The sequence below is a fragment of the Saccostrea cucullata genome, unplaced genomic scaffold (assembly GCF_032062105.1).
Source record: "Saccostrea cucullata isolate Sc308-1 unplaced genomic scaffold, CSIRO_AGI_Scuc_v1 ctg16, whole genome shotgun sequence".
NCBI lineage: Eukaryota > Metazoa > Mollusca > Bivalvia > Ostreida > Ostreidae > Saccostrea > Saccostrea cuccullata.
The window spans coordinates 75,444-94,166 of NW_026933130.1; the positions used below are offsets into that span (position 1 = coordinate 75,444).

General features: G+C 33.3%; 2 protein-coding genes across 2 annotated transcripts; one reads left to right on the top strand and one right to left on the bottom strand.

Moving 5' to 3' along the window:
- Positions 1-624: 624 nt before the first annotated feature.
- Positions 625-8,546, bottom strand: LOC134237314 (sideroflexin-2-like). The gene is made up of 11 exons (XM_062719417.1): positions 8,463-8,546; positions 6,643-6,793; positions 6,148-6,318; positions 5,858-5,956; positions 5,493-5,571; positions 4,763-4,848; positions 4,584-4,644; positions 2,950-3,016; positions 2,713-2,815; positions 1,772-1,819; positions 625-814 (listed from the first exon to the last, which is right to left on the bottom strand). The coding sequence occupies exons 2-11, from the start codon at positions 6,789-6,791 to the stop codon at positions 703-705; spliced, it is 975 nt and encodes a 324-aa protein (XP_062575401.1). The 5' UTR covers positions 6,792-6,793; positions 8,463-8,546; the 3' UTR covers positions 625-702.
- LOC134237315 (ADP-ribosylation factor-like protein 3) lies at positions 8,518-17,074 on the top strand. Its single transcript, XM_062719418.1, has 6 exons — positions 8,518-8,633; positions 13,620-13,763; positions 14,203-14,319; positions 14,847-14,897; positions 15,218-15,403; positions 15,979-17,074. Exons 1-6 carry the CDS (start codon positions 8,631-8,633, stop codon positions 16,021-16,023), a joined length of 546 nt encoding a protein of 181 aa, XP_062575402.1. The 5' UTR covers positions 8,518-8,630; the 3' UTR covers positions 16,024-17,074.
- The last annotated feature ends 1,649 nt before the right edge of the window (positions 17,075-18,723 follow it).

Genomic DNA, 18,723 nt, shown 5'->3' on the forward strand with positions numbered 1-18,723 from the left:
CGGTCAGCCGAGTTTGATCGCTGGTGGCCAGATAGCTCAGTTGGTAGAGCACCTGACCGGTGTTTCAGGGGGCCCGGGTTCAATCCTGGTCTGGTCTGCTGCATTTTCTCCTCTCCCATTAAATTTGGTGCCGTGCCATGCCCTGGAACTGACATGTGAGAGGCCTGCCAGGGATGAGCCTAGGTTGGGGTCTTTGGGGGGCCAAAGACCTTTAAGGAGGGAGGAATGTGGTGGTCAGCTGGGTTCGATCACCGATGGCCAGATAGCTCAGTCAGTAGAGCACCTGACCGGAGTTTCAGGGGGCCTGGGTTCGAATCCCCGTCTGGTCCGCAGCATTTTCTCCTTTCCTGTGACAAAAGTATGTTTACAGTATTTAAAAGTATTGTGAAATCACAAATTTTCATGGGGGGGGGGGTTTAATGTTTTGGAAGTATGAAGAGACCCATGAATTCACGTCCACCACGAAATGTAAAATGTTACATACATAACTACTCAACAATTCTTCATTCACGAAATCAAATTCCCAGGAAACAAGGGTTTGACTTAAACCATGTTGATTTGACTTCATGAAAATATGTGATTTTACAGTATATGCAGAATTAAAACAGATGATTATTTTAATCATTAAAATATAAATAATTTATTTAAATACAATGAACATATAAATACATGTATTATGCACTTGAGTGAAATTCATATAAATTATAAGCCTTTATTAAAATATAGAGTCTTAGGTATATTCTTTCCATATTTGGACTTGACTTCTTCATATGCATCCGAGTCGAGAATTTTCAACTTGTCTACGGATATAGAACTGAAAATAAGGAAGACATTTGATACAGTAAATGACATTTATCTATAATAATTTAATTTCACTTGTATTAAGCAATTTCATTGGCTGAATCATTCAGAGGAACATATAATATTTTGGATAACATAACTTGCCTACGTCACAATGAGTTACGTCAAAAACGTATTACTCCGCTTGACGTTACTTTTAAAATAATGCTCAATTTGAAGTCTTTTTCCGGAGGAAATATTGACTCATTGCCTACACTAGAATTAAATTATAAGGAATGAAGCTAATTTCAACTTATGTTATCCTATATAACAAAACTTGTTTACGCTTTTTTATAAACCGCTTCGCGGTTTATAAAGCGTAAACTGCCCCAAGTTATGTTATATCGGATAACATAAGTTGAAATTAGCTTCATTCCTTAAATATTCAATTTTTGACAGAACATGTAATATGCCTTTCATTGTCAACATAACGTACAAAAACAATCTTTCTTTTAACTAATGAACAAAAGCTATTTACAAGATGTCATTTGGATCCAGATAAGTTGGTTATATTATTATATAAAACTTTATTTTTTGTTTTCATCCTTTTTAATCTGAACCATGTTTTACAGAAATTATGTTTAATATATTGTACCATAATACTTTAAACAACCTTTGAATGAGATACACTTACAGATATATTAAACTAGGATTTAATACATTAATTCTGTTATCAATGAAATGGAATACATGTCCCATAAGATTTTTTTAATGGTTTTATATCTTAAGTGGTAATTTTTACAACACCAAAATTTAGTCCCACTAAAAGCATCACAGAATTTCATCCCCACAATTTTTTTTGCCTCTGCTGAATCAAGTACATGTAAATTTATTCCCTAAACATATAGATAAATTTTGTATGTTTTCTTAAAGTCTATGATAGAAATCAAATCATAGAATAGAATCTTTGTGTTCACATGAGAGCACTTACCATTGTTGGTTAAATAGAGCACAGCCAACTGGAACCATTACAACCAAACTATAAAATTGAAAAAATACATCATATCTTAGCAATTTCATTCCATTAGAATAAAATTCAAGGAAAGTGAACAAATTAGTTATGAAGTCCTCTTTGGACACTTTATGAACTAGAGGCCCTTGGGTCACAGCACTCACCTGAGTCATTTTTGCAATGCTGTTCTTCAGAATAGTGACCCTCCATATTTCCATGTAAAACTTTTATCCCTTTATTGTTACCCCACCCCTTTTGGTTCATGATTAAAAAAAAACAACTTTTATCAACACATTACCCGAAGATGCTTGCAAATGAATATCACTGAACAAGGCCTTGCTCTTCTTGTAACAAGAAGTTTTTAAAAATTAATCTTTCCTATAATCAGTAAAAAATGTTTGTACAGAAGTGCAAGAGACAAACATGTTTCTTTCTTTAAAAATATCCTTATACCTCAGACTAGTAATTTTACAATCCACTGAAAACTTCATGGAATGAAAATGACACTTTACTGTAAGCATGAATTTTTACAATCCACTGAAAACTTCATGGAATTTACTGTAAGCATGAACTCATTATAATCATGATTTACTGTATTCCCATGTTAAAATTTGATTTCCTATTTTCCCTCCTCCCTTACTCCTAGTAGGGTGGGGGAAGGTGTGTGTGTGTGTGGGTGACGGTGTATGTGTGTGTGTGTGAATAAATAGGACCTTCATTTGAACATTTTTAATCCCCCTCACCCAAGGAAGCTTTGTGCTAATTGGTTGTTGGCCCAGTTGTTCAGCTAATTATGACAGAGACAATGTAAAATGTTAACAGAGAACTACAGATGGAAGCGCACAGACAAACTTTGGTCAGGAAAGCTCATTTGAGCCTCTGGCTAAAGTGAGCTACAAATCTGCAGTGGGTGAACAAACCTTAAACCAGACAGCAGGATTTGTAAGGGAGCATTAATGTAGCGGCCATATCTCAGCATAAAAGGCATTTTATCCATCTTCTCCATAAAAATAGGTAATATCACTAAAAAATTCATCAAATTGTTGCTTAAATTAAATTAGGCAATCAGTTGAACATTAGTTTGCATATATTCAAAATGAAAAATTTGGGATCCAAATTCAAACAATTAAATTTTGCACTTGATGACAAAGGCTTACCCATGCTAGGAGAGCAAATGACAATTCTTGAAAATACCACTTGGCTTATTCCTTTTATAGCTGCATACTACAATTATAATTCATCAATCAATAAACTATGGCAGCATCATTTTATTTAAACTTTTACTTTTTTACCTTTTTAGAAGGACATCTCAATCTTTATAATGCCCTGTTCCCACGGAGAGTTTAATTTGCAGAAAATTAATGTGAAGTAAACTAATGTGAATTAAATTGCGTTCACACAACAGCTAAAGAGAAGTAAACATGCAAATTAAAATTTTATTTCTACAAAAAGGCTATTCAGAAAGGCTATTATAACATCATTTGTAAATCACGTCATGTATGCAGAGCCATCCATTTGATATAATAATCATAGTGGCTACAGGTATACATTTGGTGATCAACACATTTTTCCTTGATTTTTGAACCAAATATAGCACAGATACCTATATCTTACCACCAGCATGTGTCCTGTGACTGAATTTTGGCCTTACGCATGCGTCAAAATTTAATTCGAATTAGCTTCGCTTAGCGTTCACAAGGGGTTAATGTGAAGTAATTTAATGTACAGTAAATAACTTCAAATTAAACTAATTCGCATTAAATTCTCCATGTGAACGCTAAGCAAAGCTAATTCGCAGTAACTTACATTTAATTTGAATTAAACTCTCCGTGTGAACAGGGCAGTAAATGAAGGACATTTCTTTTTTACAGGGGGAGGTTTTTTTTTCCTTTCAAGGTCGCTCTATACTACCAAGTCCTGTAGTACTGTAGAATCCTTAACTCACACAAGTACTAGATATCACAAGATGACATTTATTCATGAAAACTTGAATTTGTGATTGATGATCAATAGTTTTCACATGTATTTCACCAATACAAAATAAATGCCTGAAAATTTATTTTGTGGGAAGTGTTTATGAAATTATGCAATAATAAACTCCTTTGCACATGTTTTGTAATATACTGATACAACATAAATATCATCTTGCTTTTAGAATTTCTTGTGATCAATAAATGGCTACTTAGTTCTCCATTTTTATTTTCATATACTGTGAAATCACTATATTTGGGGTGGTGGGGTGGTGGAAATTTTCATGGTTTTCAGGGTATGAAGAGACCCACAAATATATGTCCACCACCAAATGTAATTTTTCACAGATAATACTACTCAACAATAATTATTCACCAACAAAATTAAATCACCATGAGCCCGTATTTTTTCATCAAACTAAGAAAATTCGACCCCACAGAAATACATGTATGTGATTTTACCGTATGTACATATACTGTAGACGTACTTTTTTCCACGGGGTCATAATTCCGCGGATTCTCAATTTCTGTTTAATCCGCTGGTAGAAAATTACGCGGATTTTCTAAATTGTCACTATATGCCTTACATTTATATTAAGTACACTTGGACCAATTTCCGCGGAAAATTTGTGACCGCGTACATAGCGTAAATTAATACCACGTGGAAAAAAGTACTTCTACAGTAATTGAAAAATTTCAGACAGACAAGGTTTTAAACATTGCTTAGATCTATTTCTCTCTGATTCACCTGTTTTTTTCAGTCAGAGAGCTATAGTTCTGCAGCTATTTATTCTTTAAAGGCATGGATAGTAGACACTAACCTTGGATTTGGTTACAGGATTATTTTCTTCGTCTGTTACTACAACTCCTTTGGTCAGTTCACTATAAACTCAAAGGAGGAGACAGAAATTAATCATCAGAAAATTTTTAAAGACTAGATAAACCTTAAGTAGAATAAGAGAAGTGTATAAGTTGTGAACTATTCCTGTCCATTAATTACCTTTGTCTCATTAGAGGAATGTTTACCATGTTGGAGGCACAGACTGCAGCAAACGGCACAAAGCGCTGAAGCATTGGAGCAGCTCTCTGTCAAAACGTAACTATCAATTACATGGGTGTTAATATGACTACATGCCTGGGGTTGTAAAACATTTTCAAATGTTGTGAGAGAAAGATAAGTTACATATGTTAAAAAATTATCCAGTGTTGTATTTAAGCAAATGTCTTATAGCTGAAAAATTTCTCATCCTCATATAGGAAAATCAATTTTAAAGTCATATGAATTCCATTTTGGAAATTATTACAGCAAAACTTTCTTTTAACAGAGTGCCATGTAATGATGATTTGAAGATTCAGTTTGATCAAGATAAATCCATATTTTTCAAAAGTTTTGTCCCCTGGTCACAATCTTTGAGAAAGCCATAGAATTTGTATCACAGAGGCCTTTGTAATTTTCTACTTTGTTACTTTGTCAATTTACATAAAAATATATCTTGTACATGTACTTATACAAGTATATATTTTGGTTTTGCCCCTGTATAGGGCTACCCATACAATGAAAGAAAAATTAAAAAATATTACTTAATTGTAACATGTCAAAATGTTTAGTAACATAATAGAATAAATTTAGGTGGACTCTGTAAAGGGACACAACTCATACTCTTTGCAAAATGTGAATTAATCACTAACAAACAAACATGTTAAATTTTTAGCTTTCATCTTGACCTTACCTTGGCAAGGAAAGCCTTCAAGCCCAGTGCAGTAACAAGAGCACATGAAGTAGCAGTGACATAAGCAAATCCTAGTTGTCTGTAAAGTTAGAAAAGGATACATGTATGTAAAGTCTGAATAGCATAAATGAAGTAAGATGTACCGTATTAAAAAACTGATTAATTTTAAAGAGTTGGAAAGGCATATTTAAACTGCCAGTAAAATTATAAAATTAGCCCCAAATCTGTAAAAGAACATTATACATGTACTTGGATAGGAAATCAAATAAAAATTCAGAAATAATTATTATTTTTCTCTAATTCTACGTGATATATAATAATGTAGAGCATCTAGGGTGGAAATTATTTTGTTTGTTTTACATTACTTTTTGGAAATGTCTGAAGCTGCATTCCTGTTGGTATAATTCACAAGGGCATTGAAAGACTGGTTGGCCCACTGCCAGAAAATAACTGCTGTATTGCTCCTAAAATAGAAAAAATAGATCAATTCAATTTGGATTATTCTGTTAAATAAACCATTTGTGCTAATATTACATTGTTTACCTCTTTGTATGTAAATACCTGTAGAATGTGATCCTGGCCCCTGTCAGAATCATGCCCCCCCCCCCCCATCCCCACCCCCCACCCCCACCCCCCAAGGACTAGGTAACCTTACCTGTAGAATGTGATCATGGCTCCTATCAGAATCATGCCCCCGGGGACTTGGAAGGACATTCTCCCTATGACATTCTGGATTTCCCCTGTATCTGGATGGAATGCCGAGAGGTACAGTTGCTGGGCTTGTCTTAACTGGCTCACTGTTGTTCCTGGAGGTTCTTCCCCAGCTCTGAAGAATTCACAAAACTAGTGAGACCAACGGATGATTAAATGATGTAATTGTTTTATATATGGTTGTTAATTATTTATTTTCTAAAATTTTTTCTATTTCAACTAAAAGAATGAAAAAAATCCTAGAATTTACACTAAAGACTAATGCAAACATATAATTAAAGAACACTGTTCTTGATAAAACTTTAAAAAGTAATTATACTACTTTGAACTTTAAAAAAAAAAAAAAAAATAAAACACAGCATTTGTTACTGGTATCTCGATCTAGCTCTTCTTAACTCTTCTTTTACTCTGGTTTCAGTGCTGCTATTCTAACAATTACCTATATTTCTGGACGAGGTCCCTGGCAGAATACAGCGCTGATTCTGAGTGAAGGCTAAGTAGAGGATTGGTGATCCATGCATAATACTGAAGTCTCCCCCTGAATGTGTTCAGATCCCAGATAGGCTGACTTAGGTCCACCCTCTCCATCTCTGTAAAATAATAGCAAACTTACAAACATTATGGGGGAAATAAAAATTAGAATTTAGAAATCCTCAATGAATTTATAAACATATATGAATTGGGTATCACAAGGATACATCACTGTTTAGTATATAGGTATATCTCTGCTGAAGAATTGGTAATGTGATCTGGAAGTTGAGGCTCTCTACCTATATATGTTCATGCTTGGGTAATTCAACCCTTACAGAAAAACATCTGATCCATGTCCAGCAATTTAAGATAAGTAAAACCATGTTTACATTGACTTTAACTCTATATGCTATAATAATAGTTATTTTTTATCTTTCGTATGCAAAATTGCAGCATTAAGTTCCTTTTAAATTTAACATATATTCAAATATTATTAATCATAAATGGGGGATATTTGATAGTAATGCATGAATTGGTACAGGTGCTAGAATGTTATCATGTAGTAAAACAGACCATCTCATTTTTAGCCTTCATTTATGAACTAAGTACTGTAACCATGTTTTAAATATCTTTGAGACAAAGCTATCTGATAATAATTGCCTAATTTACTGCAAAAAAAATTATCTTGACATTGAAACTAAGTAAAGAAAGCTTTTACTGACAAATGCTACTTCATTCTAAAAAAAAGGGGTTTCACCATTAGAATCAAACAAAAGCAGTTAAAGCACACACATTTATGTCTATAACCTAAATTGAAAAGAATTGTTTAATTATCTCACAATGAAAAGAGATTTTATATTTTCAGGTCCAGTACAATCACTAGATTTAGCTACATAGGTAGAATTACCTACGTAGCTTTATTTACCTACCTCAGGTAACTTTATTTAGCTATTTCAAGGTAAGTTTTCAAAAATTTTCTTTTTATTAAAAAGAGACAAAAAGTCGCAATTAAATGACTATTAATATTTATACTAGGGAGGCTTAAAAAAACAATCCAAAGCAGAGATAGTTTATACATTGCTGCATTTGGACAATTTAGAGCAAAACGTGTAATTCCATTGTTTGGTTAGCTGTCTGTACGGTGAGGCATGACTGAGTATGATTACTTCAAATTGTACTGAATAATTACCGACCTATTATCATGTTAACCGGAACTGGACTTCTTTGTCATTTCATCCAAGTGGTAACTGTTCTAACTGTCATACATAGCCCCAAAACTTTCAGAACTTTGATTGCAATTGCACAGAAAAAGACGTCGACATTTTTCCAAGAGGATTTTTTCATGAGTTGTTTTCAGATGAGTTTAAAGTTGAAAATGATCACTGCATCAAAATGATATTTTCTGCACACCCTGAGAAAAATGCTTTTAAATAGAAATAAACCCATTTGGTAGCTAAATAAAGCTACCTCAGGTAGGTAAATAAAGCTATGTAGCTAAATCAAGCTACGTAGCTAAATCTAGTGATTGTAGACCTGATTTTGTTTTTATATTGTAACACAGTTCTTATATACAGCATCAGTCTGTTTTCTTATTGGGTAATTAATGCGTTTAATGTCAGAACTTGATTTTGACTTTCTGTTGTTTAACATCCCACTTGAGAATTTTTCAACAAGCCTTAATCTATGCTATAAAATTTTAAGGTCATGTCTCGTCTTAAATTCTATAATGTCTGCATTTCGGTTATATACTGAGACTTTTATCGTATGCTTCCACTGTTCCACACTTACCATTAGTAGGGTATTTAGAATGGGAGATAAACAGGAGAATGGAGATCTCACATGGAAATGTTTGGGAACTCTTCTGTGATGGAAATAAAAAGAGTCTTTGGAATTCTCAATTGAAACGAGGCTGTGACGTCATTCGTAGTAACATAGGGAAGCCGACTAGCGTGGAAAATGGTAAATTGTTTGATTTTATACACTGTACAAGTGAAAACGATGGTTTGATCTCAGCATTATTCATTTGTCTTATTACAATATGTGTATTTTTCCTGAGGGAGGTCTCGACAGAATATTCTTTTCATGTTCTCTCATGAGTGTGACTAAAATGGGTAGCGAAACCCGGGCCGGGCCGGGATTTTCGATAACGAAAACCGGGTTTTTGATAATCACGAAATAAATACTCATTCTTTCTTCATGAAATTTAGGGACATAGTTAATTATTCTAGGATTGGCCTTCGCTGAAAGTTTTAGATCAAAATGTTGTGTTTTTTAATGATTATCACAGATTGTCCTTTTTTAAGTGACTAAAATGGGTAGCGAGCCCGGATTACTCATTTTGGCGATTTAAACTTAATTTCGGCAGCATATTTACAATTATTTCATTTGGATCTTTGAAATTGAACTTAAACTACCTAAAACATTTAACTGTTGCAGTAATAAATCACGATTATTGAAAATATACGCATTTTTAGGTCACCTGAGTAAACTCAGGTGACCTATTGCTATCCGTTTTCGTCCGTCGTCGTGCGTCGTCCGTCGTCCGTCGTGCGCCGTGCGTTAACATTTGAACATTTTCAGCTTCTTCTCTGCAACCACTGAACCAATTTCAACCAAATTTGGCACAAAGCATCTATGGGTGAAGGGGAACAAAAATTGTGAATTTCATGATCCCTGCCTCCCTGGGGCCTGAGGGGTGGGGCCAAAACCACTAAAATTAATGCAATCTTTAAAAATCTTCTTCTTTACTCCTGGACTTCAAGCAGTCAAACTGTTTGCATGATTGTAATCAGCAATGAGTCCTCTACCAAAATTGTGAAATTCATGGCCCTGGGGTCAGGGGTTCAAGTGCTAGGGCGGGGCTCAATAAGTAGGTAGTGAAAATGCATTATTTCTTTGAAAATCTTCTTCTCTGCTCCTGGGTATTAAATAAACTAACTAAGTACATAGTTGTGATGAGCAAGAGTGCCTCTACCAAAATTGTGAATTTTATGGCTCCAGGGTCAGGGGTTCTGGTGTTAGGGCGGGGCTCTATTGATTAAATATAGTGAAAATACATGAAATTTTTGAAAATCTTCTTCTCTGCTCCTGGGTATTAAATAAACTAACTAAGTACATAGTTATGATGAGCAAAAGTGCCTCTACCAAAATTGTGAATTTTATGGCCCCAGGGTTAGGGGTTCTTGTTTTAGGGCGGGGCTCTAATAGTGAAATGCATGAATTCTTTGAACATCTTATCCTTTGCTCCTGGTTAATATACTAATGACCTAATTACATATTTAAGGCCAGGATTTATTTTATTTTCAGTTTTACAAACCCTCCGCTCAAGGTTTTGAATTTTCAGAAAAAAAATAACACAATTTTTTTCTTTCCAATGTCAAATTAGAGTCGGGATCGAGATTTCAAATTTACGAACTCGCACTTCCGGTTTTAAGATGAAACGGCGGGTAAATAAACTTATAAAGCTAGATCTGAGCTTGGTTTAGTGTAAAATTCATTGATACGAGTGCCATTCAAAAACGTTTCACCCATTCAAAGGACAAATAAAATGCTGACGACTTTGCTGCACAATGGCATGCTGGTGAGATAATTATGTATTCGTTTAAGTATCTGTCTGTAAATTATTTTCCTCCCCCAGGTTTTAAACTGCCCGTGGTAGCTATTGCATATTGCCAGCGACATTGTTACAGTTTAGGTCTCTGTTATAGCTTACAGTCTAAGCATCATTCTTCAAAAAAGGGTTGCTTATGCATCAGATGTAATGAATAAAACTATGGGAGAAGTTAAGTCCATTTGAGGAGGAAATAAACAATAACCTGAAGAAATAAGAAAAAATTCAACTATTAAAAGGCGGCAAGAATATACAAATATATACAGGCATGTAGTATCAATTGTATCAGCCAGAAAAATTATTTTACAGTTAATTGGAAAAATTTTCACCATACTTCCCAATACTCCCTGTCTGTTTTATGATAGGAATTATAATTTTAGGCATCAAGTAAATTTTAGAACATTGTCTACACATTCACCTAACACATATTTTAAAAAATGAAGATAAATTGAAAGACTTTTAAAGAATTGATTTTTTAAAATATATTTTGACCAACATCACAAAATTTATATAACTGGCCCAAACTGGCAGATGATGAAATAAGCAATTAAATGTTCTACTTTAGTATTTGTAAGTATTATGTGTCCAGTTGTAAGGAGCCTATTAGAATAGCTTAAAAAAAGAATGTACAAATGTTAATAATTGATTTATCAAAAATTCTCATGTTCATAACTAAACCTAAACATAAAAAAATGCTGGCCTTATAATGAAGAAAGGGGTCTCTTTCAAAATAGATAATTTCAGGGCCGCTGGGTCAGGGGTACCAGGGGGGTACTTTGACTAAAAATAAATTAATGCTTTGAAATCTGCCCTTTAATAAGCAATGGTGCCTCCTTCAAAATTTGTGAAATTCATGGCTTTTTGATTAAAACACGAACCAAATACAATCACTGGAAAGTTGTTACATGATACTCAGGTGACCTATAAGGCCCGTGGGCCTCTTGTTTGAACACCCGGGATTGGTCGAAACTGGACACGTTCACCCGGGAAAAACCTTTTATTTCCGAAATACTTATCAGATAATGACATATAATTGAAATGTAAATGACTCTTTTTTGATTTGCATATTTTTATTAATTTTTTCCAATTTATTTCTTAGATGTATCTCGGTCAGGGTCTGAAAAAAATCTACATTCTTTCTCTGGCAATCCGGAATTATTAATTTGTCCCGGGCAAACGCGTCCGGTTTTGACCTGTCCCGGGTCTATGAAAAATGACAAAAACCCTAATAATTGACATTTAATTTCATAATTATTGAACAATTTAACTATTTGAAGTTAATAAACAACCATTAAATGCAAATATCACAAACACTTTCGATGCATTAAGCTTAAAATCGCCAAAATGAGTAAACCGGGCTCGCTACCCATTTTAGTCACCTGGAAAAGGACAATCGGCGATAATCATCGAAAAACAAAACATTTTGACTTAAAATTCTCAGCGAAGGCAAAACCTATACTTATAAACTATGTCTGTAAATTTCGTGAAGAAAGAATGAGTATTTATCTCGTAATTATCAAAAACCCGGCTCTCAGTTTTGAAATTCCCGGCCCGGCCCGGGTTTCGCTACCCATTTTAGTCACACTCTTCTCTCATTGTTTTTAAAACATGGCCTCCATGTAAATATGTCATTTCAAAATTTCTTTTGAAGTACATGCTTCTGAACTGCACATTTTTTCGTTATTATTTTATTTTACCATTCGTGAAAATACTTCATATCTGTGATCGTCATATATACTTTGCTGGGATACAATGGCGTCAGGGAAATTTTGCTGTTATTATGGGAAATAAATTAGGGAATATTACAGGCAGGGAAAATTAATCAGCCAGATTGGGAATCGAATAGGTCTAGCACAATACTCCGATAAAGATATATAGCTTGATGAAGCTATATAGCTTTATCAAGGCATTACAAATTGTAATACCTTGATAAAGCTATAACAAATACATTGATCAAGGTATTTTATGTAATGAAAATACAAAAATAAATTCTAAAAAAATAAATACTGAAAGTCGAGTTCTGAGTTGTCTGTAAATTCACTCATGCAAGTAAAGTACTCAAACACAAAGAAATCAGTATAAAAGCATGTTGTATGAGGAGACGTTCTTTTATGCTGTCTTTTTGATACCCAAGTACTTTTCATACATGAGTGAACACACTGACCACAACTCATAATTTGACTTTTAAACTTAATTTAATTTTTTTTTCTTTGGTATTTTCTTTACATAAAATACCTTGATCAAGGTATTTGTAATACCTTGATAAAGCTATATATAGCTTTATCAAGCTACATACCTTTATCAGGGTATTGTGCTGGACCTGTCGAACGTAGGTCCTCCTACAAATATGGAACCTCTATAATTGATCCAGACTAACATGCGAATATGTGCCTGTTGCATATTCTTACTTGTTTTTCTAGAAGTTTTCTTCTGACTTGTATTAACTGTAAATCCATCTTTATTAAACAAACCTTCAGGTCTGCTATTGGGTGCCTAAATATAAAGAATAAATGGTTAGGATTCAAAATATAAACCATATTTGGTGAGGGTAAGAAAACATGATGGAGCTTGTCCAGCCCCCTCTTTAGTATTTTATCTCGAACCCAAATATTGCTTACCAGGTATATTTCGAGACAGTTGTAATGTATTTTGTTTAATTCTGCAGCATTGTTTAACATTTGACTTCCAAAACAAGCTTTTTTCAACAATATTAGATGCTTCTTTGCAATTGAAACTCATTACTGACACTTTGGCATAAACGATGAATATAGATGATGTCATAATGCTTTCAAAACATTTTAAAATGCATGAGGCTATATATTTTGGCATAGGCAAATATAGCTCAGGTTTATATTGGGTATTTTTTCGTCAATTCAAGTGGTGATTGCAGGATTAAGTTATTAGCCAGACTGGTACTTGAACCCAGTACCTTTCCCAAACAATGCGGATGTTGAATCACAGAGCTACCAGGTCAACTTTCCTGGTACCAGAGGATACACTGCTAAGCTTGTTACATACATTGAGCAGACATGTATCTTTAGAAATATTTGATTACAAACATCAATTTTGAACTGTAACTTCATACTAAAAATGATTGAATTGGATGGTTTGTGAAAATTGTAAGCACTGTTATTCCACTTACAAGTACAAGCTTTAAACACAACCCTTTCTCCATTCCTTAATCATTTTATGTTACTTAATTTTCTTTTTTTATAGACTTATAATAATAGTATTAGATATTGCTTGCTATAATACATGTTTTGTTTAAGTTAGATTGATATGTATAAATGGCATATTGTATAAAACATGCTAATTTATTTATTTTTTCTTTGCAGGGATTATTAGATTTGATCAGGAAGCTCAAGTCAAACCAAGAAAAGGAACTACGAATACTTCTGCTAGGTTTAGATAATGCTGGGAAAACTACACTTCTGAAAAAGTTAGCATCAGAAGATATCAGCCATATTACACCGACTCAGGTAGATACTACATGTACTGGTATTATTAGCTCATTTGAGCCAAAGGCTCAGGTGAGCTATTTTGATCACATTCCTCTGTCTGTTTTTAATTTTTAATATTTTAAACTCCTTCTCAAGGACCATTACACCAATTTTAACCAAACTTGCCACAAAGTATCCTTGGGTAAAGGGGATTTAAGTCTTTCAAAATGAAGGGTCATATCTACTTCCAAGGGAAGATAATTACAGATTTATTTGAAAATTTTCTCAGACTGGTAAAAAAACCACTTAACCAAATTCTGAAATGTATGTGGCAGCATTCTCAGGAAGTGTAGATTTAAATTCATTCAAGTCATGCTGGAGGGGTAGGGAGGGGCAACAATTGGTGATTGGCCTGTCTGAATTCTTCGTGTTATGCTTTTTGTAATAATTTTTTTCTAATGAAATCATTCTCTTTCAGGGTTTCAATATTAAATCAGTTGTTAATAAAGGTTATAAACTCAATGTCTGGGACATAGGAGGCCAAAGGAAAATCAGACCATACTGGAAAAATTACTTTGAAAATACTGATGTTCTTGTGAGTAATTTTTTTCTGAGAATTTTTTAAAATAATTTAATTTTGTTTGTGTTCTCGCCTCTCATTGGTTGATTTCCAAAAAGGAACGCAAAACATTTTGTATAATCTGGTTTGGTATGGGGCACACCCCCTTGACGTCCAGCTTAATCATCATATCAATGCAATCTCCTCATTTCCAGTCCTCGGAATCCATGGAAAATTCCAAATTTAATAAATGCACCTTCAACTTTAAACAATTACTCGTTCTTACCTCATGTAAACAAACATCATGGCTGCTAGATCTATGTATCAGTTATTACCTCCCCTCGCTTCAAATCACTTCCGTTACTACGGTTGTATTATTGCGCGGTAAATTTGAACTTATAAAACATGTAAAAAGCAACGCAATTTTACATCAAAAGTTGAATTTTTTTAAATATGTCTCATAATGCCTTGCATTTACCTTGTATAAAATTTGATTTCCTTGTCTTCAGAAAGAAAAAAAAATCATAACAGTTAAAAAGTTTAACTGATTTATTTTGTTTCAGATATATGTAATAGATAGTGCAGACCAAAAGAGATTTGAAGAAACTGGTCTTGTAAGTTTTCAGATTATAATTTTTGGAAAAATCAAGTTTTTAGTTTAGGCAATTACAATTGATATTAAACTTGATAAAGCAGAGAATGCAAGTATTTTGATGTCTGAACTGGAAAATAATTTCCGTGGTTAAAAGGACGTATCATCATTGTTTACTGCTACACCTTTGGAAATGTAGTTAACGAAAATTTTCTTTTAAAAGACTGTTATTTTTTACAATCAGTATAGATAACTTTCAATTTCATAACTTCAATAGTATGACAGAAATGTTAAACTTTAAAGTATGTATTTTGGTAATGCACTTAATTAATTATCTTACAGGAACTGTCAGAATTATTAGATGAACCGAAGCTACAGGGAGTTCCATTGTTAGTTTATGCCAATAAGCAGGACTTGCTACAAGCTGCACAGGCTTCAGAAATAGCTCGGGGTTTATCACTAGACACGATTAGAGACAGGAAGTGGCATGTCCAGGCATGCTCAGCACAGACTGGAGAGGGAGTTCCGGTATGTAGCATGTTCTGTGCAAAAAGACAGATACACTAAATCCTACTTATAATGACACAAAATAATCCACCGGCATCCTTTCCATTTTGTTATAAGCATATTGAGGATGTTTTACTGTATAAATTAAAGAAGATTGTAGTAAATGAACAAATGACTGGAATGGCAAGAATATACTAGTATATCCTCAACCTGTCATAGGCTGTTGTTTGGTCAGTTATTGCTAATCCCTAATGTGAAATTGGAGTGAACTATAGGTGTTGTTTTTGTTGGATAGTCTGTCTGTCTAGCAGTAGCTGACTGTCCCACTTTTTTTTAAATGCAGATATTGAGTTGTTTTTTAAGTAAATTAAGTTTTACAATGTAAAAAAAAAAACAATACCGTAAAAAGTATTTTTATAACGCAACTGTCTTAAATTCACCTTGACAGAGATAAGAGTTATCTTTCTTTTTACATTGTATGTACAAGACACAAAGTATGTGATTAATAGATACAGTAAGTAAACTTGTACACAACATTCATTATCATTTGAAATTCTTATGCCCTTTTACAGTTTTTTTGGTTATTGATATTTCAGGAAGGCATAGAGTGGATGAGTCAGGCTATAGGAAAGAAAAAATAAAGTAATTAGTGACCTAACTATTTAACAGTGGACACAAACAATGTTGACAGATGATGAACAGTTTCCACAGTGTAGAGGGACTGACAAGGTCAACAGAACCTATGGGAAACTTGTGAAGTCAACCTCTCATTCATATATTTCTTGTCTGTCTATTTATTCCATGTATATTTACAGTTTCTTGCTTCTGGTGACAAAGTTCTGTACATGACTTTTCCCCCCAAATTTGAAAATATGTCAGCATACTACCATTGGACTTTTTTCTTTTGTCAGTGTAATAATGTTATCTTCTGTGCTTATTGATTATGTGTCGGATAACATGTATATATATTTTTTGTTTTTAACAAATTAATTTATGTGACTGTGAGAGAGTATATATTTAGTAGAAACTGTAATATCTTTTCATTTCTGTCAAATATGATAATTGTATTAACACTGGATGTACAAGGACATTATAAAAATTCAAGGTTTTGAATTTTTATATACTTTCAAATCAAGAACATTGATTTTTCCTCTCCTTATGATAATATAAATTCATTTAAATGTAATGTATACTTGTAAACATTCATGAGTGTGCCACAGTTGGTCATGTATGAGAGATTAAAAGATAAAATTAAGATAGGTTGACTTGTGGTCGAACAAGTGATTTAGAAGAATGAGAGAGAAAGAAATATGGATGTAAATAACAAATGTTCACATATCATCTTCTCAATCAGGCATTAGTCTGTATTTTTACATCATTATGCAGGTTGTAAATGCACCTAGCAACTTTTTTTCAATGGTGCATTTTTTGGTGTATCATAGAGAACCGTCCATTTTTTTTCCCTGAGATCTGTTCATATGAAATGATTATTTGCATTTTTTGACAAACTTTATAAGTGGGATTGTGTAAAGTTCACAAATTGATGTATTTTTTCCCCACATTTGAATGCTAATTGTTTTCTTTATAATTTTACACATTTAATTTTTTAAACAATTAAACAAGAGATTTATTTTAAAATGTATAGGAAGAAGTTACAACACAATATCTGCATGATATATATACAAGTCAATAAATGTTATAGGATAAATGTACTTCTCTGATTTGGTTCTTTCTGTTGAATTATGACTAAAGTTTCATCATGATACATTTTGGGTCTTGATTGGAGTATTATTCAATATTAATTCATTTTTAGCTCACCTGAGCTGAAGGCTCAAGTGAGTTTTGTCTGTCTGTAAAATTTTTTTGACTTCTTCTGAGGAACCACTAGGCCAATTTCAACCAAAATTGCCACAAAGTACTGTGAAATCACTATTTTTCATGGGGGTTTGATTTTCGTTGTGTTAGAGGTATGAAGAGACCCACAAATTCATGTCCACCACAAAAATTATTGTCACATTATTCACATACATACTGTAAATCGTTTTAATTCCACGGTTTTAAAATTTCACGATATCTCAAAAAGTACTATTTGCGATGGTTTTACTTTCACGCTGCAAAAAAAATTAATTCAAAATTTCCTAATAGCATTTAAACCTTTTCAAAAACTAATGATAGCATTCACGATGGGTTTAATTTCGCGGAAAAATGATAAATCGCGAACATAGCGAAATTAAAACCATCGTGATTATTTGCCAGTCTACAGTAACTACTTAACAGTTCTTCATCCATAAATTCAAAACCCTTTGAACTCAGTTTCTTTACACCACAAAATTTTGTCATTTATATTCAAATGAAGGGCCACACCCTCTTCCAAGGGGAGATAATTAAAAATAAGCGAAAAATTAACGACATCTTTTAAAAATCTTCTCAAGAACCTTTGGGCAAGGAAAGATGAAACTCATATGGAATCATCCTTAGGAAGTGTAGATTCAAATCATGACCCCTAGGGTATTGTGGGGCCACAATGGAAGTTGTACAAAGGAATACATAATTATGAAATATCTATAAAAATCTTCAGAACAGCAAAACCAGGCATGTTCAGTCATATTTCTTCGTAAATGTCCACAGGTAGTGTAGTCTGTGTAGATTCAACTTTGTTCAAATCATGATCCCCTCCAGTAGAGTGGGACCACAATGGATGATCAAGGGTTTACATGGGAATATATATATTAAGGAAAAACTTCTTATAAACAACATCAAGATTGGTCATATTTATGTGGAACCATCCTCAAGTAGAAAGATTCAATTTGTTCAAATCTTGACAAACAGGGTTAAGGTGAGGTCACAAAGGATGATCGAAATTGTACGTAGGAAATACACCGTATCTTTAACTCTTCTTCAGAACAGCTATGATTGGTTGTATTTCCCCCGTTATAGTGTAGATTCAAATTTGTTCGAAATCAGGACCCCCTGGTGGTCGAGTGTAATCATTTCAGAAAAAAACTTCAGAAATGTGAAACTGTAACATGGTACATGTATCATTGCTGTACTGGCTTATTTTGATGCTGTTATAATCTGTGAAAAATACTCCAGAGAAAATTTTCCTAACACTACCAATTTAAGAATGTTATTACTTATTTCTGAATTTTTGAAAAGACTTGTAGTTGACTTTCATATCAAGAGAATCAGACACAAAGGATAAGCCATCTTTACAAAAGAACTTACTACCAAGATTAAAAAACTTCAGTTGATAGTAAAATTTTGCAAAATTGATTTTGTTTTAAAATTTCTGGCATAAAAGTATCTTTCTACATACCTATTAAATTGAATAAAGCCATATT